The sequence below is a fragment of the Fukomys damarensis genome, unplaced genomic scaffold (genome assembly GCF_012274545.1).
Source record: "Fukomys damarensis isolate Sample0158 unplaced genomic scaffold, DMR_v1.0_HiC HiC_scaffold_15, whole genome shotgun sequence".
In the NCBI taxonomy this organism is placed as follows: Eukaryota; Metazoa; Chordata; class Mammalia; order Rodentia; family Bathyergidae; genus Fukomys; species Fukomys damarensis.
This window is the reverse complement of record NW_022900927.1, coordinates 21,708,972-21,736,265: the sequence shown is the minus strand read 5'-3', so window position 1 is coordinate 21,736,265 and position 27,294 is coordinate 21,708,972. Positions and strand designations below refer to the sequence as shown.

Here is a 27,294-nt window from a genome sequence, read left to right as displayed (position 1 = left end):
ATGTTAGTGTTATGCATCCATTCTGATCTTGTAGCCCACAAAAAACAATGTTATTTCTTACCATTAAATGTTATTTTTAATTAAAAAATATCAATCTAGAGATGTTCCTCTCTTATGAATATGAAAAGACAATACATCTCTGCATATTTTGAAGATGGCTTCATTTTCTTTGTTTCTTCAATTCTGATTAAATTATACTCCTATTGATATCTCCATTCCAATTATTTAAACTGCTCTGGAATGCTTCATTTGGCTTAATATGTTTTAAATATACCTCTGCTTTTGTAGGTTTTTATTTTTGTTATGTTGATTCTTAGATTTTTGATATGAATTTTGATAATTTATTTTAGGAGAATTAATTAGAGGTATTACCATATAATTTAAATCATATATAATTATACACAATGTAAAATATTATTAGTTTCACTTCTTAAAGCAACAAAGAACAAGATTGATTCAGAAATAAAGAAAGCCTTAATTTCCTGGAATTACATTTTTTTCTTTCAAAAAGAAACAATGTTTGGTTTGATACAACAGAAAGCTTGATTAAATTGAAAACAGAATGAAATATTAAATGTCATTAAGATTAATCTGACAGACTCGTAGAAAGGAGACAATGACACAAATTAAAAGCTGTAGTGAAATAAGTGTGCAACATTTTTCTTTTGTTCATCAAAATTTCTGTTTCTTTGAGAGAAACTCGATCCTTTTTATAAAGTCATTCAAACTTTGTTTCACTTGCTTGTTCCTCAAGGTGTAAATGAAGGGATTTAATAAGGGTGCAACAGAAGCATTGAGAACTGAAACTCTTTTATTTATGGCCACCTCTTCCTTTGCTGATGGCTTGATGTAGATGAAGATGCAGCTGCCATAGGCAATAGAAACCACAATCATGTGAGAGGAGCACGTGGAAATGGCTTTTTTCCTTTCCTGTGCAGAGGGGAATCTCAGAATTGTCCTGATGATGCATGTGTAGGACAGAATCACACAGATAAGGGTCATAATAAGTATAAATATGGCCACAATTACAACCATCTGTTCTAGTAACCATGTGTCTGAGCATGAGATCTTTAGGAGCGGACTTGCATCACAGCCAAAATGATCAATGGCATTGGAATCACAGAATTCAAGCTGGAGGCCCAAGCTAAGAGGTGGAACTACACTCATCAAAGCACATCCCCAACAGGAGAGAACTAGTAAGGCACACACTCTGTGGTTCATGATGGTCATGTAGTGAAGAGGTTTACAGATGGCCACATAGCGATCATAGGACATGGCTGCCAGGAGAAAAAACTCTGTTGCTCCGAAGAGTACAATAAAGAATACTTGGCATACACAAGCATCATAGGTGATCGTATTGTCCCCAGTTGATAAACTGTACAGGTACCTAGGAATACAGACAGTGGTGAATGAAACTTCTAATATGGAAAAATTTCTGAGAAAAAAGTACATAGGTGTTTTAAGATGGGGATCCACCAGTGTGAGGATAATAATAGTCAGATTCCCAGTTACACTCAACATATAGGTGAGAAATAAAAAGATAAAAAGCAGAACTTGTAGTTGTGGATCATCTGTCAGTCCCAGCAAGGTGAAAATTTTTATTGTGCTGTGGTTTCTCATCTTTGATCATTAATTTACTGAATATTCCTGTAAAAATCAAGATTTTTATGAAGAAGTTGATAGCCAAATTAAATAAAAAAGTTTTGCAAACAGAAATCAAGCAAACTAGCTTGCATTCATTTTCTCCCCTGAAATCATAATCATTATTGCTACTGTTCCAGTCATGATCCTGAATTTTGCATGCATAAGCAGTGGGGAGTTCTTTAAGCTTCATATAATTGTAAAATAATCCAAGTTTGAAAAAAAATCATTTGTTATCCTTCAGAAATTACACATTTTTTACTATGTAATTCAGTATGTGGCTCTTGCCCCTTCAAAAGCTAAACTTCAGATTAAATCACATGTATTAGTCCTTCAGGATTTCTTTATCTGTCAGTTCTTCAAAGAAATCCTCACTGAAGAACTCTGAGCATGTGAAATTATGCTCGTGTGTTTCCCCTAAATATCTGTTGCTTATTTTGTCTTGGAATACATCAATTGTGTTGTTCTATGCTTTGTAATTATATTTCTTCTGTATGTTTTTCTGGACTTTTCTATATAATTGGATATATATATATATATATATATATACTGTTTTCATATGTGGTTCAAACTGCAACATAAGCATAAAAACTTAAAAAAAACAAGCTTCAATATTACCAATTCTAAACTTTACAAATCTTCAATTTCAGCATTTTTCTTTAGCCTGAACTATTTCTTGCCTTATGCTTAAAATTTGAATTCCTTAATTGTTGTTATTTTTGTTGTTTCTGATAACATCTTTCTGGACCTTTTCTTGTTTGGGTTCTTAATATTTTTCCCCTTTTATGACAATTTTCTTCCCACATACTATTTTCTTTTCTTTAATTGAATTTATTGGTACATTTTAGGTATACAGTACAGTTACATTCATTATTGGGATCTTGTACCTTTACATGACAAGTCTTGGTTCTCATTTTTTCCCCTTGTTGCTGCCCTCCCTTCACTGCTATTTTCTACAGGCTTTGATTATTTCATATTCTGTTTTCCTAAGCTGAAATTAACTACTGTGTGTCTCAAGATTTATTCTTCTTTGAAGAGACTTTGAGTCCTTTAATTTTATTAAAATCATCAGTGATTAATACAGACAATATAACTGGGTACACTTAAAAAATCCTAATAGTCTGATGATCATTAGATCAATAGGCTCACTAGAAAATAAAGTATAAAAACGGAGGATTGTTTAGTCCTTCTTTATATCTTATAGTATATAGCTCATGCTCAAAAGTATTTAAATGAACTATATAATATACCTGTTATGTAATTTTAACTTAGCTCCCATTTCACTGTTTTAAAAGTTAGAAAATGGAATATTAGCCATAAAGAATGAGAAATTAGATTCATTCACAAGAAAATGGATACATATTGAGGATATACTCCTAAGTGAAATAAATAAGTCACACATGTAAATACTGAATAGTTTCTCTGGTTTGAACAAACTATAATAGTACATAAGATCCTAATGAGATTACTGACATTATAAAATAGGAAGAAAAGGGCTAAAGGTGTAGGGAAAGTGGGAAGGGTAGGGGAAAGGTAATAAGGGAAAAGAAAGAAAATGAGAAAATAAATAATGGAAATAAAGTATTTGTAAATAGGGAAGGGAGGAGGGGGTTATGGGAGGGCTGGGACAAGGGGAAAAAATGAGAACCAAGACCTGTTGTATAAAGGAACAAGATCCCACTGATGAATGTAACTGCACTATGTCCCTAAAATGTATCAATAAACTCAATGAGAAAAAAAAAGAAATCTGTACAACAGAAAATATGAACTTTGAAGACCCTGACCCTCTTCTTCCTCCGAAGAGGGACTACTCTCTTCAGCAGCCTGCCAAGCTAATTAGCTTATTCAGGGAAAGAAAACCAGCTATTTGTTTTCAAAATTTCCCATGTTCCATATAGCCTCAGTAGTCCTTTTATGCAAGTCCTACAGTTTAGCTGTTAGATAAAATCAGTGCATTAATGTTTTTTTTCCCACATGAATAAAATGGTGTGCTAATTTTACCTTGATTGATTTTTGGTTTACACAGAACAAGTTCTCTCCAAACTGTTTCAGGGGCATAGAAAGTGAAATGAGTTACAAAGTAATTAAGAATTAATATCCTTTCTGTCATTTCATTTGGCATACTTCCCTTTCTGAATATACACCAGCTAGAAAACATCTTGGTGAAAGTCTTTTCAGTCTTAATAGTTTTAGCAGCTTACTATGAACACAACAAAGAATCCCCTCAGTGGCCAGTAATTTCTTTCACTTAGATAGCAAGGGGTCAATTTCACTGAAACTGATAAGACTGAGTTATTTCTACTTAATTTTTCATCATAAATGAATAACTACAATTTATAAAACTTTGACATGTTAAGGAATTTTATTGCTTTTTGGGAATGTATTCTGAGTGTGTAAGATATATTTTTGTACATGACATTGAAATTACACATCATAAGCAACTACAAATTTTTATACCTGGTTAAATAAATATGCCCTACATATGATATAAGTCTAGTAAAAAAGCTGCTGAATACTTTACAAACATAGTCACTATAATTTTCTGTATTAAAATGTGATAGCTGGGGATTCAGCTTCGTGGTTCCACTGTTTGCCCTCTAAGCACAAGGACCTGAGTTTGATCCCTGGTACTAAAAAGAAAAAAAAAGTGATAAAAGCTTAACAAGATTGCAGGTGAATACACCCACAAATATGTCTTTCCCTTATCTCTTAAAAGAGAAAGTAATTCTCATATCTTCTTTTCAGTACTTACTCCTTTGTTAATTTTTCTTGGATTTCCTCGGCAGCTCCTTAGCAGGTTGAAGTGTGTTGTGTTAAGGATGATATTACTTGTACCAGACTAATACCATCAGATTAGTTTACTCTGCTAATCTGTTTTGAATTTTAGTTTCCCATGGTATCTTATATTTGTATCTTTAGAAACTCCAATTATAAGTCTCAGAAACATTTTGTTTGACCCCTGTCATGATGAAAAGAGAATGTGATGTAAGAGACAAAGGAAAATAATTTTCTGTGGGTTAAGAAGAGTTGCTATCTTTGTCTTTCCAAGCAGGGTGTTTATATTTCTTTTCCAAAAATAATGTTATGTCTTCTGCCTTATCTGCTGGAGGTGTCTTGGGATTACCTGAATGAGTAAAGTATCCTTAGTGACAAGGTTTGTACCTTACTAATCAACTTTCTGCATAATTAGGTTTGGCAAAGCAGCTAAAATAGGAAACAGGAAAGATTATTTTCTTTGAGACAGTAAAATTGAAAACTGGCATCAGAGTCCAATTGCCCAACCCAAAGGAAAAAAAAACCAGTCTTATTTAATTCCCTCCTTAATTTTGATGAATATGATATGTCTGTTTTTCTTTGAATATTTTAACTGAATGTCCCATTATGTAATATTTGGTAAAATATATATTATATATGAAAATTCATATTAAAATACTACTATGCATACTGGGATATTACAAACTCATTTGGTATTTGTTTATCACAGGAAATTTATACATATTTGAAAAACAGGAGAATATGCTTAAGTGAGACATCTTATTCATTATGTCTGCAGATAATTGCTTTGTTATTATACAGCTGCCTTTCAAAAATAGTTCACATGATTAAAAAACAGTGTGTCTTTGGATTCTTGCTTTGGAATGCTTTCCTTTTAAATTTTAAAATAAGCATTATAAAAATGTTGTCTCAACCTGGCTGAACATTTAGAAATATATAAAATTGGGGTTTGGAAGTTTGGATAGAAGTATTATAGGGCAGTAAGGGAGGGAAATGAAAATTACAGGTCCCATATAAATTTTGTCACTGATATTTCATTGTTTCCTGAATTGTATGTTATGTTTACTTCATTAGAGTTATTGTAAAATATTGAAATAGTTTGATTATGTTTTTAAGTATATATGAATACATGACATTTAAAAATCAATTATATATGGCATTTAAAAAATTGTACTTAAAATTATTTTAATTGACACCTGTGGTGCACAGTGAGGTAACGTGAAACATTATATATATATATTTTTTTGTTTGTTTGTTTAGCATGTATATATTTATATGTGTATTTAGGTGACACATCATGAATTTCAGTCCATGTATACGAAATGTGTTGCTAAAATCATGGTAAGTAATGTTTCATTTCCTTATCATTACTTTGTATTTGGAGCCTTCATGCTCCTCTTTTCTCACTATTCACAGAATATATAAGTTATTGTGAGCTATAGCCCTCCACTTATCTGTAGAAGAGTGGAAATAATTTGCATCTAACTGTGATTAGGTAACCAGTTTTAAACTACATCTTAACCCTGCCTTTGTAGCTTCTAGTAATTACTATTATATAATTTGATCAATTTAATTTTTTGACATCCATTTATGAGAGAGAGCATATGATAATTGTCTTTCTGTGTCTGACTGATTTTGTTTAATGCAATATTCTCTCATTCTAGCCTGTTTGTGGCACATGAAATCACTCTTTTTACAGTTGAATATTGCTCCATTTTGTGTGTGTGTATATATACGCACACACATATCACATTTATTTATCTATCCATCCCTTGATAGAATATGTTACTAGGATGATTTATATCTTAGCTATTTTGAATAGTACCTCTATGAGCATGGAGGTACAGGTTTCTCTTACGTCTTTGATATTCTCATTTACTGTCTTTTAGACATCTACCCAGAAATGGGATAGCTGGGTTAAATGATGGATCTATTTTCAGCTTCCAATGAAATCTCCATACTATTCTTTATAGAATGATTACTCATTTACATTTTCAACAATAGTATATGAGTTTCTTTATATATTGTGAGAGTTTCCACATCCTCACTAACATTTATAATTTTTGTCTTTTTCATGATAGCCATTCATATTTGGATGATATTACTTAGGTCCTATCCATCCATCCTTTTGCTTTCCCTTATACCACTGCTTCTACTTCCCTTTATTCTATTACTCTTCTCTAATAAAGTCTTTCTTCAACTTTTCATGTTATTTTTCTTAGATTATACACACTAAAGAAAACCTTCAGTACCTATCTTTCTGAGTCTGACTTTTGAATTTAACATAAAGACCTTCAGTTTCTTCCATTTTTTTCCTCATTGAGTTTATTGGTACATTTTAGCAATACAGTATAGTTATATTCAATATTGGAATCTTGTACCTTTACATGACAGGTCTTAGTTCTCATTTTTTCTCTTTGTCCCTGCTCTCCCTTCACCCCTCCTCCCTCTCCCTTTACAAACACTCCATTTCCATTTCTTCATTAACTCATATTTTTCTTTTCCCTTATTACGTTTCCCCTACCCTTCCCACTTTCCCTACACCTTTATCCTCATTCTTTCTGTTTCACATTGTCCATTATATCATTAGGATCTTATGTACTATTATAGTTTATTCACACCAGAGAAAATATTTAGTATTTAAACATGTGTTGCTTATTTATTTCACTTAGTAGTATATTCTCAATATGTATCCATTTTCCTATGAATGCATCTAATTTCTCATTCTTTATGGCTGAGTAATATTCCATATTATAGAAAAACCACATCTTCTTTATCTAGTTTCCAACTGATGAGTAAATGGGCTGTTTCCAAGTTTTAGCTATTACAACCTGTGCCACTATAAACATAGGTGCACTTATATCACTGTGATATGATTCTTTTAATTCTTTTGGAAAGATACCCAGCAGAGGGATGGCTGGGTCAAATAGAACCTCTAGTCCCAATTCTTTGATGTATCCCATATTAATTTCCAGACTTCTGCCTAAGTCTTGGTGTAAAAAGAAAACCCTCTCCCCTGTCTCCTGCCACTGGGCTTCTGAGTCTGCGGTCTTTGCCTTTTTGCATGATTAATGTTGGTCTGAACCTAAGGAATCAATAAACATTTTCTGAAACAGAAAAAAAGAAGAGTTCTGCCTTATCTTCCAGAAAGTTTAGTGTTTCTGGTTTAATATTTAGATCTTTCATCCACTCAGATTTTAATTTAGTGCATGGTGAAAGATAAGGGTCCAGTTTTAATCATTGGCAGGTTGAGATCCAGTTTTTCCAACACTATTTATTAAAGAGGCTATCTTTCCTCCACTGAGGATGGTCAGCTCCTTTGTCAAAGATGAGGTAGCTGAGTACATCTGGATTTGTTTTTATGTCTTCCAATCTGTTCCATTGATCCTCAGGTCTGTTTCTTTGCCAGTACCAAGCTGTTTTTATCACAGTGGCTTTGTAGTATAGTTTCAAATTGGTAATTGTTATACGTGCTACCATGCATCTGTTGCCTAGGATGGCTTTAGCTATTCTAGGTCTCTTATGGTTCCAAAATAATTTTTGGATTCTTTTTTCTAGTTCTGTGAGATATAGTGTTGGAATTTCAATTGGCATTGCATTGAATCTGTATAGCAGTTTTGGTAGAATGGCCATTTAATTTCTTCCATTTTTTTTTTTTTTTAGTTTCTTCCATTTTTAAACAAATGACATAACTTTCTTCTTTATGCCTAAATAACACTTTATTGTATATTCATATCACATTTTCTTTACATATTCATGTGTATAGGGGAACCAAAGCTGGTTCCATATCATGAGTATGGTGACTTGTGCCATAATTAACATAAGTATACTTGTATTCCAATAGTATGCTGACTTTAATTCCTTGTGGGTATATATTAAGTACTTGTATAGCTGGGTCATATACTTGTTCTATTTTTAGTTTTTGAGAAATGTCCATACCGATTTACTTAGTGGGTGTAGTAATTTATGTTCTTATCCATAAGCATAGAAGGGTTTTTCCTTTATATCCATAGCTATATCTTTGTCAATATTTATATTGATTTTGTGAATTTAAGTTTAGCCTTATAACCATTCTTTGATTTACTATGAATTGACTAATAATTTTTAAAGTTAATGCTATAAAATCATAAAAAGTTAGTAGGAACTGTACTCCACATCTTGGATTTTGATCTTTTCCTGGGTCAGTGTTATGTGGTAGATGCTCTTGGAATGCTGAAAAAGAGTAGTATGAGCTCTCAATCAGCGATGATATTATGGGGTACTTGTATATAGCACTCCTTATTGTACTGTATTGCTAGGCTGTAATGTTCAGTAGGGTAGGAGTAATAAATGTATTTTGACATGCAATATTTTCAAGGACATTTAAAATTTTTAAATAATAGTAATTCTGCTTGGTAATCATAATTTATTTTCTTAAAGAGGATCTGTGCCATTCTTAATTTTCCTCATTGTTTTCTTGTGCATTCTGATGATATAGAGATGCTTTATAGGATTTTCAAAGGGAAAGATTGTGAAAAAATATATTAAAAATTCATTGCTGAGGGCTGGGGATTCAGCTCAGCAGTTCGGTGGCCTACCTTGCAAGTGCAAGGACCCGAGTTCAATACCCAGTACCCTTCCCACTCCCCCAAAAAATCATTGCTGAGACTTCCGGGAAGATGGCAGCATGGTGTGCAGTGACAAGTCAGCCTCTCTGAGATTTGGAATCCAAATAATTGGAAGATAGCAATTTGGAGAACAGAGAAAGGTAGGAGGTAGATCCGCAGGACCCAGGAATGACCTGAAGAAAAGATTGGATATTTCTGAGAATGTGAGGCTAGAGACTGCATCTACCCCCCACCTGCTCCTGGTTTATGGCATAAGACTGGAGTATGGGACCTACAAAGATAGAGTGAAAGTGTGTGAATCCAGATTCATCTAGTTGAAGGCAAGGCAGTGCAGAGGAACAGTGAATACTGTGAATGACTTGTCTGAGCTGTGTTCCTTGGAGAGATGACTTTTGAGGGGAGGAAAATTGAACCCAGGAGTCAGAGTCGCCATGGGTTGACTTTGTCTCAGGGCTCCCAGTGTTAGGGTTCCACAGTGGATGGGTTGGGGATGCCATGGGAATGTCCAGCCTCATAGAACCATAGGTGGCTGGTGAGGAACACATAGAGTGCTGCTGGCTGAGGACTTGGGACCCACCTTCATAGCAGGAGCCCAAGGTCAGCCTAAACTTCTGTGGAGTGGAGAGAGCCAGAGGTTGTGTCCCAGCTCAACCATATAGAATAACTGGGGTTACCTAGCATGGATCTGGGTTCTGACTTGGTCACTACCACAAAAGTGTAGACAACAGCAGATAACCATAGGCTTGAGTCACAGAGAAATTTCTTTCTTTTTAGTTTTTTACTTGTCTGTTTTTTTCCCCATGAATGCAAATATTAAGTTTTTCTTGTTTTGTTCTTATTTTTGTTTTTTCCTTCTTTCTTTTCTTCATGTTTTCTTCCTCAGCTTCCCAAAGCTTGAGTAATCTTCTGCCCTTCAGCATTATTTTGAATTTCTTTTTCTCCTTTTATTTCTTTAGTTTTTCCTCATTTCCCTTGAAATTCTCTCCATTGAGAGTAAAATTGCTCTATTAAGTGGATTTTTACTGTATATAATTTTCTGATTGGCTTTAGATTTTGTTAAATAACTATAATGCTTATAACTATGGTTAAAAGTGTAAAATTAATAGTTTATTCCAGTTTGCCATTTTCTGATCTGTGCTTGATGCTATTGTTATTACTGGTCATACTACTTTACCCAAAGTGACATATCTGTGATCAGTAGTTCTTCCTTATATATGAATATAGAGATTATCTCAGGGTCATAAAAAAATACCATAATCCAACACCAAAAAGCTGGGTGTTAGGTCAAACAGATACCAAACTTTACTCCATAACAAGTTGAGGCAGGGTCTTGGAACAGGCTCAAAAGCCAAAAGCTAGATACATGTAGAAGATATCTATGAAAAGTAATCATTTACTGGAGAAGTTTGGTACTAGTAACAAAGTTAGATACCACAAGTAATTTACAAGCACCAATGCAGAAAATAAATAAAAATAACGAAAAACAGAAAGTGAGAAAACACAGAAGCTGGATGCAATCCCAGACCTCCAGCTCATCCAAGGCAAATCCAAGGGGCACTGAGGTGGAACAAATCAAAAGCTATCCAGCTGGTTTTTCTGAAATGGTAGCAGCAGAAGTATCAGATTAGATGAATGAGGCTTTAGAAAAATCCAAATCAGAAATATTTGCAGTTTACTAAAGACATAATGACCATAGTGATGGACACGGTTAGTGAATTTAGAGTAGATACAAATAAAATAGAAGAGCTTAGGAAAATGAAGGAAATCCTGAATGCCCAACATAAAAACAACTGGATTTCATAAAACAGATGCAATAGATATCCAGGAGAGTAAAATTTCTATTGAAAGCATAATAAATCAATGTGAATATAGAATATCAGATCTAGAAGTCAGATTTGTGATTAGCAATCACCAAATAAAAGACTTTTTAAAACTAACAAGGGTCAATGGAAAATGAATCCAATAGCTACTAGATGATGCAGAGAATAGCATAAGATTAATTGGAATAAAGGTAAAATCAGAAGAGAACAATGTCATAAAAATACCTATTTGCAAAAGTAATAGCAGAAAACTCCTGAGGATGGAAAAAAAATTGAGACAGTGAAATGAGGCATATAGAACCTCAATTATCCATGATCAGAAAAACAACTATCTCAAGGTAGGTAATAGTCAGTATCCCAGAAATTCAACACCAGAACATTAAAAGCTATTTGAGAAAAGAAACAAATCACCTGCAAAGGAAAACCCATCCGAATTGCAGCAGATTTCTAAATACATCAATGCCTCAAGTCAAGGAGAGCATGGAGTGAAGTATTTCAAGGCCTAAAAGAAAACAACCTCCAACCCAGACTAATGTATTCTGCAAAATTTCTTTGAAAATTGGTGATGAAGTAATAAGATACTTCCAAGATAAAGAACCTTTGAAGAATTTAACCACCAAACCAATATTCCACAAAGTTCTGAAGGATATTCTAGAAAGGAGACATGAAGAGAACAATTCCAATAATCCCAATAGAATGAATCCAGCAGGCAAGGTAAGAAATTAAACGAAAGGAAAACAAGGGAACTAGCAACAGGAAATTAATATGACAAGGATAAGTCAATACATGTCAGTTATAACCATCAATGCAAATGGTCTCAATTCACCAATGAAAAGAAACAGATTGGCAGACTGGATCAAGAAGCATAAGCATAATTCAACAATATGCTGTGTACAAAAAACACACTTAACTCAAAAAGAACTTCACAGACTTCAGAGAAAGTCAAAGGACAGAAAAAATACTCCATGCAACAGGAACCCAGTAAAAAGCAGGGGTAGCTATAGTATTTACAAATAAAGTAATTTTTAAGCTAAGACCAATCAAGAGAGACAAAGAATCTCACTACATACTTGTTAAGGGAACATTCAATGGAAGAGGAAGAGATAACAATCATAAATATATATGCACCAAATACTGATGCACCAAGTACATAAAACAACCACTAATGGATATGAAAAAATCAGATTAACACCAATAAATTGTAATGGGTGACAGCATTATGCCACTGTTACCAATAGACAAATTAGACAAAAAAAAATCAACAAAGAAATATCAGAACTGAACCAAACCTTTGAACAAATGGACTTAGTAGATATCTACAGAGTGTTCCATATCAAAATAACAGAAGACACATTCTTCTCAGCACCACACAGGACTTTCTCCAAAATAGGCCACACACTAGGTCATAGAATATGCTTAAGTAAGTGCAAAAGGATTGAAATTATACCACTCAGATATCAGATTATAGTGCAATGAAATTAGAAATCAATGGCAAAAGAAATTGTAAAAACTACATAAACACACAGATATTAAATAGCACCCTCCTGAACAACCAATGGGTCACAGATAAAATTAAAGAAGAGTTTAGACAGTTTTTACACTTTAATTATAATGCCAATATGACATTCTGGAACCTATGGGATGCAATGAAAGCAGTCTTATGAATGGAATTTATAGCAGTTAATTCCCACATCAGACAAACAGATTTAGCTCAAATAATCAAACTAGAGAAAGAAGAGCAAACTGAAAGCCCATATGAGGGAGGAAATTAAAAAAATCAGTGCAGAAATTATGCAACTGAGACTAAGAAAACAATACAAAGAATCATTGAATGCAAGAGTTGGTTTTTTGATAGATGAAGTAAGATTGATAAAACCTTAGACAATCTTATAAAAAAAAGAAAGAAAAGACTTAACTCCATGCAACTAAAAATGAAAAAGGAGAGAACACAATGAATCCCGCAGGAATACAGAAGACTGTCAATGTCAAGCCAGAGAAGAATTAAAGCCTAATTGGCCTCCTCTGTGAGCACAGAGGAAAAAGGCTACACTCAAGAGTGATTGCATATTAGGGAAAAGTTAAGATAGCTGAGGTTAAGTCGTTTACCAGAGTACGCACTAATGGATATTGGCAACAAGATGAATCTTGTGTCACTTTGATTGCTTGTGCTCATATTTGGGTGAATAAAAGTAAGTTGAGTCAAATTCTCAGGGCTCTTCTGCCTGCTAAAGGTATGATCCCCCTGGCTGCGCACATGATAAGCTCATGTCTCTTTGTCAGTCATCCTTGTTCAGCCCCAGATCAGGGAGGAACTAAGTAGTGAGTCTAAATTATGGAGCAAGGCTGGGTGGGAGAGCTGGCAAGAGGTGGCACCCCAGCGTGGGTCCTGGGACCCAGATTGCTACAGTTGGCACTTGATCAGGGCCTTGAGAATGAGGTCAGCTACACATCAATACCTATTTTGAGAACATGTACTCTAATAAGATGGAAAACTCAGAACAAACGGACAGATTCCTAGATACATCTGAATTGCCAAAGCTGATCACAAGATCTAAAAATTCTAAATTGCCAATATTATTCAATGAAATTGAGGATATAATTAAAACCAATAAAGAAAACCCTAGGTCCCTGAGTGATTCATGGCTGAATTTTTTGTTTTTTGTTTTGGTTTTTGGTTTTTTGAGACAGGGTCTCACTATGTAGTTGAGACTGACCTGGAACTCACTATGTAGCCCAGGGTGGTCTTGAACTCACAGCGATCCTCCTGCCTCAGCCTCCCTAGTGCTGGAACTACAGGTGTGCACCATCATGCCCGGTTTATTCACTGCTGAATTTAACACAAAATTCATAGATTTAATGCCACCATGCCTCAGACTCTTTAATGAAATCTAAAGGGAAGTAATACTCCCAAACTCATTCCTGGAAGCAATTATTACCCTCATACCCAAACCAGAGAGAGATCCAACCGAAAAAGAGAACTACAGGATAATCTTTTTAATGAATATTGATGCAAAAATCCTCAATAAGATGCTGGCAAACAGAATTCAGCACATCATCAAGTTTATACACCATAACTAAGTAGGAATCAGCCCAGGGATGAAGGGAGGGTTCAACATATGAAAAGCAATAAATGTAATATGCCATATAAAGAGTGCCAAAGACTAAAATCACATGATCATCTAAAAAGACACAGAAACAACTCCAACCCAATTCACCTACCTTATCTTTGACAAAGGGGCCAAACACCTTCTCTGGAAGAATGCTAGCCTCTTTAATAAGAGGCACTGTAAAAACTGGCTTTCCACATGGTGAAGGTTAAACCTGGAACCATATCTCTTACCATGCACTAGACTAAAATTGAAATAGATAAAAGATCCAAATATTCCAACAAAAACAATCTACTGAAAGATAAAATAGGTAAAACTATTAAATGAAATTATTGTTTTCCTTTGTATCTCTTGGATATTGAAAATTCAGAGGATAATAAAAAAGTTACAAACTAGATATTTTCACTCACATCTTTTTTCTTGTTCTTCCTTATTAATTGTGAAAACACTGTTACCTTATTTCCATTACATTTGATTTTACTTTTTTCTTATCCCTTGTTTATGTAATATGATGCTGTAAAACTCTAAAGTATATAAAGTAACAATATTGTTGAAAAATCAAAATTCTGTCAAATATATACTCAGAAAAGTATCATAAACCCATTCTATTTCTAGTAATTTCATGTATTATAGTATAAAAAAATCACACTTTCATTCATATAGTTATATACTAAGTCAAAGATGTCATTTAACTTTATATACTAGATATCAAGAGTCAAATTATTATTTTCTAAGTTAAATATCTTCTGTCTATGACATATTAATCATTTACTTATCCATTTTGTAACAGCAATACTGGCGAAACCATTGTGTCTTATGCTACTCTAGTTTAGATTAGATCTTCTTTGCAAATTGGTCCTTGCAAGTTAAACTTTACCTCTTCGCCTTGTGTCATGAATTCTTTTTTTAAAATAAATTTTATTGGTACATTTTAGGTATGCAATGTAATGACCTTCATTATTGGAGATTTGTACCTTTACATAATATGTGTCATAAATTCTAAAGAAAGCCACCTTTGACTAACCAAAAAACTAACTGCTGGATTCAACTATTGCAGGAAATGAAATTAGAAAAATGCTGGTCACAACAACCATTAATCAGAATCTTCCTTTATTTTTAGAACTCAACATCTGATGGTCTTAAAATAACATAATAATGTGGACCAAGGAACTGATAATCTTGTTCTTTAATTAAAAGTGGGATAATATTTTATTTGGAATGAAAACATTAGTTTACCTAAAGAATTATTGGACTTGCCTAGAAAAACAAAGTTAATTTTTGTATCAGGCTGTTCTGTCAGAAGAGAAGAGATCCGGCCCAGGATGATGGAGAGTGGCACAGCACACAGTCTTTGTGCCTGTGTCCCCCGTACCTCTTGTCCTTCCCTTAAAATCCCCTTCCCACATTTCTATCCTCTAAGATGGCCTTTTTGTTGGGGAAATAAGCTATGTATATTCTCATGGCTAGATCTTGAATAAACTGAGTTAAAGTTAGATGTTAATCTTGAAATCACCAAATAAAATGTTCAAATATTCCTTTTAAAATCATAAGATGATGTAGAAGTTATATTTTTATAATATTGAACACATTTGTGTTTTTAAAATTGAAAAAAAATAATATTATATTAAATACTCAGGTGCTACTACTCTTGTGACAGAGCTGTATAATTTGCATATGAATATGTCTCCCAAAGGAATTATTCCTCATGAAGAATTTACTTGATATTCCCTCAAAAGGAATTACCTTGATGTTTTAGCAATTTATATTACATATAATTCAAAATGACCTGTTAGTTTGGAAAGTCTTCATGATTGTTTTATTATAATTATTATTATTTTTTCTTTTATTGAGTTTGTTGGTACATTTTAGGTATACAGTACAGTTACATTCATTATTGAGGTCTTGTACCTTTACATGACAGGTGGTCTTCGTTCTCATTTTTTCTCCTTGTCCCTGCCATCCCTTCACCCCCTCATCCCCTCCCCATTTACAAATACCTTATTTCCATTTTTTCATATTTTTCCTCTTATTACCTTTCCCCTACCCTTCACACTTTTCCTACACCTTTAGCCCTTTTCTTCCCATTTCACAATGTCAGTTATCTCATTAGGATCTTATGTACTATTACAGTTTATTCACACCAGAGAAACGATTTGGTATTTACACACGTGTGATGTATCCTCAATGTGTATCCATTTTCCTATGAATGAGTCTAATTTCTCATTCTTATGGCTGAGTAGTATTCCATTTTATAGAAAAACCACATCTTCTTTATCCAATCTCCAACTGATGGGCAAACGGGCTGTTTCCAAGTTTTAGCTATTACAAACTGTGCTGCTATAAACATGGGTGCGCATATATCACTCTGGTATGATTCTTTTTTTTTTTTTTTTTTTGAGTTTATTGGTACATTTAGGGATACAGTACAGTTACATTCATTGTTGGGATCATGTACCTTTACATGGCAAGTCTTGATTCTCATTTTTTCCCCTTACCTCTGCCCTCCCTTCACCCCCTCCTCCCCTCCCCATCTACAAACACTTTATTTTCATCTTTTCATTCTCTCACATTTTTTTCTTTTCCCTTTTTGTTCTTCCCCTACGTATCACACCTTCCCTACACCTTTAGCTCCTTTCCTCCCATTTCTAAATGTCAGTAATCTTATTGATTCTTTTAATTCTTTTGGAAAGATACCCAGCAGAGGGATGGCTGGGTCAAATGGAACCTCTAGTGCCAGCTCTTTGAGGTATCTCCATATTGATTTCCATACTGATTGTACCAGTCTGCACTCCCACCAACAATGGAGAAGGGTTCCTTTCTCCCAAAACTCCGCCAAAATTTCTTATTGAGTGATTTCTTAATAGCAGCCATTCTTTGTGGGGTGAGGTAGAATCTCAGTGTTGTTTTCATCTGCATCTCTTGAATGACCAGTGATGTGGAACATTTTTTCATATATTTACCTGCTGCTTTTACTTCCTTGTCTGAGAATTGTCTGTTCATTTCAGATGTCCATTTTTGAATCGGGTCTTTATATTTGAGGGGGGGTGCTGATTGTTCTGAGTTCTTTATATATTTTAGATAATAGTCCTTTGTCTGAGGAGCAGCTGGTAAAAACTTTTTCCCACATTGTAGGTTGTCTCTTAGTTCTGTTGATGGTTCCTTTTGCAGTGCAGAAGCTTTTTAATAAGATGAGATCCCAGTTGTTGATTCTTTCTGCTAGTTCCTGAGCTCCTCAGGATTTGTTCATAAAGTCTTTTCCTATGCCAATGTCTTCAAGAGTTCTGCCTAACTTCTCTTCCAGCAAGTTTAGTGTTTCTGTTTTAATATTTAGGTCTTTAATCCACTTGGATTTTAATTTAGTGAATGGTGAAAGATAAGGGTCCAGTTTTAATGTTTGGCAGGTTGAGATCCAGTTTTTCCAACACTATTTATTATAGAGGCCATCCTTCCTCCATTGGGGACAGTTATTATAATTATTTTAATGTGATAAATCCAATGGTATTTTATAGCTTCATGTTTGAAACAATAAACCTATTCTTTAATTAAAATATAATTAATTAAAAAATAAAGATAAAAAGGCCATTTTTTGGGTTGTTTTGATATGTTTGAAGCTTTTCTGTTTTTCCTCAGGGATGCTATTTCCTTCAGACTTTCCTTAGAGAAGAATTTACATTTTTTAAATAATTGGAAACTAGTGCTTGCTAGTTTCCACTAAATCATCTCAGTTATCATAATCTTTGTGAAGGCTCATGAGATGGGAAAGTTGGACATACATTTTTTACCATTGATTTGGTTTTAAAAGAAGTTTTTAATAGAAGTCAGTATTGTCCAAAGCAGATATACTGCTGTGTGTTCATACACACTTGAGAGTGGATAAAAGTAGCTAAATAGTTAAGACATTTATATCTTTGATCCCTACTTGGATCTACCCTGAGAGATAATTTGAAGATAGTTTTATTATCAGATAATTTAAATATTGTTTTCTAATGAGTACATTTGCCTTTAATTGTGGTTACTTCTCTATTCCAGAGAGGAAAAAGATACTAATATATATTTCTAATGGTAAGTAAATGAGTGGTAGTTTTCTTTCAGTAATTTAGGAATAATTACACCTGCAATGTAAATTGCCCAAATGGAAGAAATAGTAGTTTAAATCTGCTATTATATACATATTTTATGAAACATCAATAATCACTCACTTTCTGTATTTTGAATTCATGAGTGACAAACATGAGTATTTACTTATGTACTTAAGCTTGTATCTCTGAGGTTTTCTTTGTTCAAACCAAACACTGCACTTGAATACTGTGATGATTTTTCTACTGTGTCTAGCTAAAGAAAATCCAAGTAATTTAGAAATCTATTCAGCAACAAGGTTGAAAGAAGTTTTCCTATACAGTTGACTTCACATGTTTAAATACATTTTAAAAAATAGAAAAAGTAGGGCAGGGGGTTTAGCTCAGCGGTTCAGTGGCCTGCCTTGCAAGCGCAAGGACCCGAGTTCAATCCCAGGTGCAAAAAAACAAACAAAAAAAAGTAGCACTTTTGGAATTGCTGGTGCCAACACATGTGACCAATGTCAATTATTACTGATAATTTCTAAGTGTCAAATTTGCACTTCTTGAAGAACACATGCCTACTTACTGGTTTTAAAACTGCATTGATCAGTTTGTCAATTCAATAATTGTTGTTTATTTTTATTTAATAAGAAATTAGAAAAATTGGAATACTTATATGTTTATTTGCTTCTTTTGACACAACATTAAAATGACATGATTTAAATGCCATGAGCTTATTGTAACTTAATATCAAGAGAAATTTATTTTAGCACAATATTTTGTTTTGTTTTGTTTTGTTTTTGAGAGAGTCTTATTATGTAGTTGAGACTGACCTGGAACTCACTCTGTAGCCCAGGCTGGTCTCGAACTCACAGCGATCATCCTGCCTCAGCCTCCTGAGTGCTGGGATTACAGGCATGAGCCACCACGCCCAGCTTTTAGCACTATTTTTATAGCTACATCTATCATATGTAATTATTATAAAAGATACAATCAATTTATACAAACTTTTTTGGAATATATCTAAAATACACTGAAATATTCATGGTAAAAATATATGTTATCTATGTCCTCTCTGCAAAGCATGTTATTACCTAAATGAATACAATAATTTTTAAAATTTATTATTTCAAAAGTTTTTTTTATGTTTTATTTTTCACTCATATAGAACACCATAACATTTAGCCTATTCTCTGTATTGGGGAATTCAATTAATTGGGGTTTTTAAAGAACAATTTTGAGAAAGATAAATTTTATACTATTCAAAAATGTTGTGCTCTTTAGAAATTTATCTGTTCTCGTTACTGACTAATGTACTTTGGAAATCTTTTCCATTTATTATTGTATATTTTTAAGGAATCAACTGAATCATCAGAAAGTATATTTACTTCACCTACCAATCAGATATTTATTTGAATTTATAATTTTTTTATAATTACGATTTGTAGTAAAATAGTGGAGATCATCAATATTCTTTCATAATCTTGGTTTTGATGAAAGAGTACCTCTAGGAATTTATTAATGCCTCCTCACATGACCTTGCTCTACATAGAAAGCCTGATATTGCTTGAATTATGAAATCTATGAGGTGATAAAATATAAATTGATGTTCTCTGGGATAATCCTTTGGCCTTATATTCTGTTTATAAAATAACACAAAAAAGAAGACAGTTAAACTTTTGGATTATCATTGTATGATTTAAATTAAAACTATTCTATTTCACTATGCAGTAAATAAATTTTTTATTGAGTTTATTGGTACATTTACGTATACAATACAGTTACATTCATCATTGTGATCTTGTACCTCTACATGACAGGTCTTGGTTCTCATTTTTTCCCATTGTCCCTGCCCTCCCTTCACTCCCTCCTTCCCTCACCATTTACAAACACTTTATTTCCATTTTTTCATTTTCTCATATTGAAGTAAATAATTTTATAGTATTGATAACATTATAGCTTCTCATATAAAACTGAATCAAAATATTTTGCACCATGTTTTAATATTATAAAAATTTCAAGTATATGGTCAAAAAGGGGAAGGGGCAGGGGCAATGCTGGGGGTAAAAGGAAATAAAGGCGAGGAAAAATATGAGAAAAAATGGAAACAAAGTCTTTGTAAATAGGGAGGGGTGGAGGGCTGGAAAGAGGCAGGGAATGGGGAAAAAATAAAAACGAAGATATATCATGTAAAGGTACAAATTCCAAACGACGAATGTCTGTCGCCGATTCCCCGAGTGAGTTGGTGACGCAAAATGAAGAGAGGCAAGATGTGAGGAGCAGGATCAGAGGACTGCAGCTCGCTCAGGCAAAGAGAAGCCTCATGATCACAGCTGCAATATTTACTGAAGCTATTCAGAGCATCACAGGAAAAGCATGTTTTTAGCATTTTATCTTATATCTAAAGTTATATAATATTTTGGCCAGCTGTGTTCGCAAAAACAACTTTGCTTTTTACTTTGTCCTTCTAACCCCTTAATAGTTTCCCTGGTGTGAATAATCGGCAATAAAACATAAGATCCTAATAAGATTACTGTCATTTAGAAATGAGAAGAAAGGAGCTAAAGGTGTAGGGAAGGTGGGATGGGTAGGGGAAGGGTAATAAGGGAAAAGAAAAAAATGTGAGATAATGAAAAGATGAAAATAAAGTGTTTGTAGATGGGGAGGGGAGGAGGGGGTGAAGGGAGGGCAGGGACAAGGGGAAAAAAGGAGAACCAAGACTTGTCATGTAGAGGTACAAGATCCCAACAATGAATGTAACTGTACTGTATCCCTAAAATGTACCAATAAACTCAATTAAAGCTGGAAAAAAACACATCTTTTACTTTGTCTACATCCTCTTGGGAGATTAACAAGGGACAAACAAGAATTGCTTGCACTTCTTATCCTGAGACGACTGGTCTGCCAGGCACTCAGACGGAATTGCTTGCATTTCTTGTCCTGAGATGACTGGTCTGCCTGGGACTCAGATGTCCTTACGTTTCTTACAAGATGGATACTCTTATGTCAAGTTCCACTGCAAATGTCATTATATTGTATACATAAAATGTACCAATAAACAATGAATAAAAAAGTATATGCAGTAACTAGAAGCATTTAGGCATTCATAATGGAAATAATCATTAGAAAAGACAGTTTTTTCAACAATCATAGTATATTTTCACATACAAGCACAAATACACACATACATACACTTACACCTCTCCATAATATTTTTCTGAGTCTGTATGTACTTATGTACCAATCAATCCCATTGTACTGTATGTGGTACAGTACTATATGTACTGTATAGACTCAATTGTTTTATTTTGAATTTAATATTCTGTATCTAAGATTTATTCATATTTCCCATTAATGATAGCTTGAATATTTTATTAGCAGTAAAATAGTCTATTGCAAGCAAACATACTATGGTGTGTTTATTTTTCATTTTTATACTTTTACACTTGTCTTTTAAGTTATGTTTGGTTTCTTTTCTAAGACTTAGTTATTTGGGCATAGCTTGCAACCTCTAATTTTTCTCTGTACTTGAAATATTTCAAACAAATGAAAATTATTTATTCTTAGACCTTATATAGCTTGCTTAAACAGCCTTTGAAATGTTTTCAATTTATTGAAGTTAGTACATAGATTTAAAAACTCATTTTCAATATATCTATTTTTGTAGTTTGCTAGTAATACTTGAGAATTACTTGAGAATTTTTTTACTCTATTTCTTTGGTTTCTCATTGAGTTTATTGGTACATTTTAGGTACACAGTACAGCTACATTCATCACTGGGATCTTGTACCTTTACATGACAGGTCTTGATTCTCATTTTTTCTCCTTATCCCTGCCCTCCCTTCACCCCCTCCACCCTTTTCTATTTACAAAGACTTTGTTTCTATTTTTTCCTTTTCTCATATTTTTTCTTTTCCCTTATTTCCTTTCCCCTACACTTTTAGCCCTTTTCTTCCTATTTCACATTGTTAGTTATACCAGGTTCAATTTGACCCAGCCATCCCTCTGCTGGGTATCTTTCCAAAAGAATTAAAAGAACAGTGATATATGCACACTCATGTTTATACTATTTCTTAATAACTAATTTTATTTTCATAAAAATGTAAGTGCATGGCTGTCATTATATTTTTAAAATTTGCTCCCTTCAATTTTCTATGAGAACAAGGATTGAATCCAGGGCTTCAGCTAAACAACACTCTACCACTGAAGTACACTCCCAGTCCTTTTTTTGTTTTGTATTTTGAGATGGACTAAGTTATCCATGCTGGCCTCCACTTTCTATCCTCTTGCCTCAACCTCCAGAGTAGCCAGGGATTATAAGCATGCAATGTGTCTGGATTTAGATTTTTAAGTTTAAAAACATTTTGATTTTCTGCACTCTCTCATTTATCACTGTCTTCTAACCACAAACATTTTACATGTTTTATTGGGATTATCAGAGGTTTGACTTTTACTGTATTTTTCCAAGCTATACATGCTTTAAAGTATACTAGGATTTTGACTTTACTATATAAAGGGTTTCTAATGTATAATCTAAAAACATAGAAGCCATACTTTCAAGTTGAGCAATTTTATCCATCTTTGCATCCTATTGAATAATTGTGAGCTCCATAGGAATTTGAAACAGATTTGCTATATTTTATAACGTGCACATCGTATAATTTTCCATATTACACTAGAATTTGGAAAATGTCATAAATTAGACAAATACTGATTCAGCAGGATTCATTTTTTAATTTTGAAAGTTCATAAGCAGAGCTATTGAAAATTAATATCTGTGTTTTAGTAACATCAGTTTATTCCTAGTTGTTTTAAGCAATTATGCTACAAACAGTGTTTCCTACTGTATTCCCTTCAGTTGTCCTTCGCTGTATCTTAAAAGTGGACTTGAAGAAGTCACTCAAATATGTTCATTTTTGGAACCAAGAACTTAAAACTTATTCTGTCCTTATTGAATGCTAAAAATTGGCAAAAGAAAAGTCTGTTTTATTATTAAATTTTAAAGAAAGTTCCTGATTTATTTCATAATTAAAATGGAACCTATTTCTATATCCAGAGCCTCTCACTGGGCTCAGCAGACTTCTGTGATCAGGGATCCTGGGCCCAACTGCAGCTCTCTAACTTTATAAAAAAGACAAACTTGATGACATTGTCTGTGGATAGAGACTGGTCTCTTTCCTGGTTATAAGCAATCATTAGACATTGATATCCTCTGTGCACACCTCATTTGATTTTTGCAACTGAGATCAAAACTGTTTTACTGTATTTTTAGAGATAAACTAAAATAAGGAAATTAATTTTCCAAGGAACATATACCCAGTAATAAGTAAGTGATAAAATAAAAGTTATGTGAGATTTCTGGCTTCAATTCTGAACTCCTGATTTAGCCATGTTATTGTGGTTTGAGATAGTTTAACTTTGAGAAATTCATTGTTAAGCAATAAAAGAGTTGCTCAAACTTTTATCTTTTAGTGTTAAATCCATTTTATAATTCTGAATAAGCTCCCATGTTTGCTATACTCTTGCTTTATTATTCACTCTGTAACACTCTCAGAGCCTTACATGTGGAAAACAGGTATTTAAAATCTAAATACCTATAACTGGGTAGAGAAGGTGAGGGCATGCAGGGTCTGTTCTGTTTCCAGTTTTATTTTTTGAACTTTGTTACATTTAGCAAAATAAGCAGATTCTTTTGTTTTGTTTCATAAATGTGGATATATATACGTAATTGTTCTTTTTCAATTTCCTTAGATTCAAACAGTACTTATTTTTGTGATATTAACACATTTTTAGCACATTTATGTCTATCAACAGCTCATAGAGAAGTTGCAAAAAGTAAAAGTTGGACTGTTGGAATAGTCAGTTTAATTTGAAATTTAAAAGTTCAGGATCTAACTGTAGGTCTTAATTCATTATCCTGGCATGACTATCTTTAGGTAAAATTGATTTTTAACTTGGTACTTTTTGAATCCTGATACAATAGTATTATTTAACTTATTTACCAATCGAACACATTTTAAATTACTTACAAATAACTGGTAGTTTGAACCAGAAGGCTGAAAACAATCAACCGGTATTGGATTTGCAGATTTATTTCCAAAATGAATTCACTTCCACAGAACTTTTAAATTTCAGTGAAAAGTTTCTGTCTCAGAGTCATATATCAAAGCTTTCACATTTTTGGAGAATCACCTTTTAAATAGGAATGATGAGGAGCATCGATTTTTTTCTTGGGTATATGCCTATCCGTGTAGTTTGACTTTATGAATTTTTATTTATAGAATTTCATTGAAATCACAAAAGAGAAATGAGGAACCATACAAGACAGATACAGTTTATCCTTCTGGGGTTGACAGATAATTCTCAGTTACAAATTATAATTTTCTTATTTCTTCTTCTAAATTATGTGTTGAGTGTGGTAGGGAACTTAACCATCATTGCCCTCACTCTGCTGGATTCCCATCTCAAGACCCCAATGTACTTCTTCCTCCGTAATTTCTCCTTACTTGAAATTTCATTCACAACTGCTTGCATTCCCAGATTCCTAAACACCATTGTAACCAGGGAAAAGACAATTTCCTATAATGGTTGTGTAACTCAGCTTTTTTTTTTTTACATATTCTTGGGAGGTACGGAATTTTTTCTTTTGGCTGTTATGTCCTATGACCGCTATGTTGCCACCTGCAAACCTTCGCAATATGCATCCAGCATGAGCGACAAAGTTTGCCATCAGCTTGTCCTGAGTTCCTGGCTAACTGGATTCCTGGTTATTTTCTCTCCACTGATACTGGGTCTCAAATTGGATTTCTGTGCTTCGAATGCCATCGATCATTTCATTTGTGACGTTTCTCCCATCCTGCAACTGTCTTGCTCAGACACACATTTACTAGAATCCACGGCTTTCTTCTTAGCTGTGATGACACTCATTGTCACCTTATTATTAGTTATCCTTCCCTACTCTCACATCATCAAGACAGTTCTGAAATTCCCCTCAGCTCAGCAAAAGAAAAAAGCTTTTTCCACATGTTCTTCCCACGTGATTGTTGTCTCTCTAACGTATGGCAGCTGCATCTTCATCCTCATAAAGCCATCAGCAAAGGAAAGAGTTACTTTAAGCAAAGGAATAGCTGTGCTCAACACTTCAGTTGCCCCTTTGTTGAACCCATTCATTTATACTCTGAGGAATCAGCAAGTTAAACAAGCCTCAGAGCAGTGTTTAGAAAGATATTTTCTGCTTCAGAAAAGAAACATCATTTATTGAAATAGTAAATGAAAGCATAAAAATAACTTTAAAAAGCTAATTTGTCTCTTCTAGATTAAGCACTGATAGTTAATATTTAAAATGTGTGAGATGTTAATTGTCAACATAGTAAGAAAGCATATTCTCCTTTGGGAAAAGTCATTTTATTGTGCAATATTATTATAATGATTTCTGTTGAGCATTATAAAATTTGCAATAAAAATGAAATAGGATTTAATAAACAGTTCATTCTGTATAAAACTTCAAGAATATACAGTATCATGTCTCTTAAACATTTCAATTACTGTATTGCACAAGTAGGGATAAAAGATGAATTATATTAACTTTCACATAATCATTTTTAGTTTGATATAAATTTTAACCATGAATTACAGTGAATATCAATATTTGCAAATGTACTCAATTTAAAAAATAAACTATATTTTATTTTTTCTCGAGTAGATGAGTGAAATTCTATTTTTTTACTTCAAAGTATCAGATTTTTAGAACACAAAGCTGTTGCAATCTATAATTGTCCTGATGCTTATATGATTATGCCATTATACCAAATGATATGCAACATGGTGGTAATTAATGTATTAGCACAAGATTATCTTCCATATATGTCAGTCAGTAGTATTTGTTCTCATGTACAACTATAGTTATCATGCATTTCTATAGTCAATATTTTCAAATATGCTTGTCTCCTGATTTTAATGACAATAGGCACAGCAAATATAAAAGAATGAAATGAAATTTATTACTAGATTATTGGTGGACTCTGATCTTCACAATAAATTTCAAGAAAGTAAGGAAGATCAGATGTATGTAAATTTAAAGATATAATGTTTTTACATTTCAAGACAACTACATTAATTCCAAGAAGTGGAGCCTGTTTTCTTTGAATTTAGGCAGGGGTGAATGACAGTTCCAACCAAGATAGGATGGCAGGAAAGAGGAAGAGGAGTCTCTCCGCTTAGGAGCACTTACCTACAGAAGCCAACCATCATGCTATGGAAAAGCTCAGATTGGTTCTAAAGAGAGGCCACAGGAGAGCTGCATATGCAAAATCTGGAGCCCTTAAACTGACCTCCAGACAAAATATGTGAATAAAGGTAGCTGAACTAAATTCCAGCACTTAGGCTTTCCAGGAAAACTTGAACATTTTCTGCTTATTACCATTTTAAGACTAATAGTAGACCAGCAAAGAAACACCATCTTACATTTGACAGGCACATTTGTTTTCCTCATAAATTATACCTTGTTGGGAAATTTAAATGTTATATTTTTTCACTTGTAGACTTTTAAATACTTCCACAAATGAGCTGCAACATCAGTTTTCTTTGCACCTTTACAAAATTCATTTTTCCTGTTTTGATCAAAATCAGTTTCACCCATAGGAATGAACTGCACATGGAAACCATATCTGTACTTGGCCCAGAACTCAGCATTAAACTTCTTTAGTATATTGGATAATTAATAAATAAAATGGTAGTAATTGTCAAAAAGGAATAATAATGTCTTAAAGGAAGTTCATCTGGAAAAATCTGGAACAAACAACCATATGATAAAAACTAATGCTTATAATTACTATAATGGAACAAGATACATTTTTATATTTGTATGGATATATAATTAAAAAGAAAATAAACAAGGAAAAAGTAAATCCTTTTATACAGTCAAATGCTGGCTCATATAGAATAAATGGTACAGCTATAAAGTATCAATAGTTGACAATATACTGTAGAAAAATATATATTAGAAACTATGTATAATATATTCTGAAATTGTTACTTAAAGTAAAAGTCAAACTTAAGACCTAGTAGCCACTACCTTAAATAAGAAATCAAAATTAGTCCTGCCCACATAATTCTACCCAAATACAAATGTAGGCATCTTCCCCCCAAATTATAAAACAGTAAGTTCATAAACCAAGGTACATGTATAAAAAGCAAATGAATTTAATCATTTATCATTGTAAAATTTTATTTCATCCCTAGCAGCATATTTTGCCCAAAACTAATTTGTTTGTTATTGACACAATCA

The 27,294-nt window shown here is 33.3% G+C and overlaps 2 protein-coding genes across 2 annotated transcripts; one reads left to right on the top strand and one right to left on the bottom strand.

The window, feature by feature from the left end:
- Positions 1-672: 672 nt before the first annotated feature.
- On the bottom strand, positions 673-10,717 carry LOC104876678 (olfactory receptor 6C2). Its single transcript, XM_010644844.2, is given in 2 exon segments — positions 673-1,647; positions 10,700-10,717. Coding segments are annotated over 2 exon segments (993 nt in total).
- A 13,598-nt stretch (positions 10,718-24,315) lies between these two features.
- LOC104876679 (olfactory receptor 6C70-like) lies at positions 24,316-25,274 on the top strand. Its single transcript, XM_010644845.1, is given in 2 exon segments — positions 24,316-25,210; positions 25,213-25,274. Coding segments are annotated over 2 exon segments (957 nt in total).
- Positions 25,275-27,294: the final 2,020 nt, after the last annotated feature.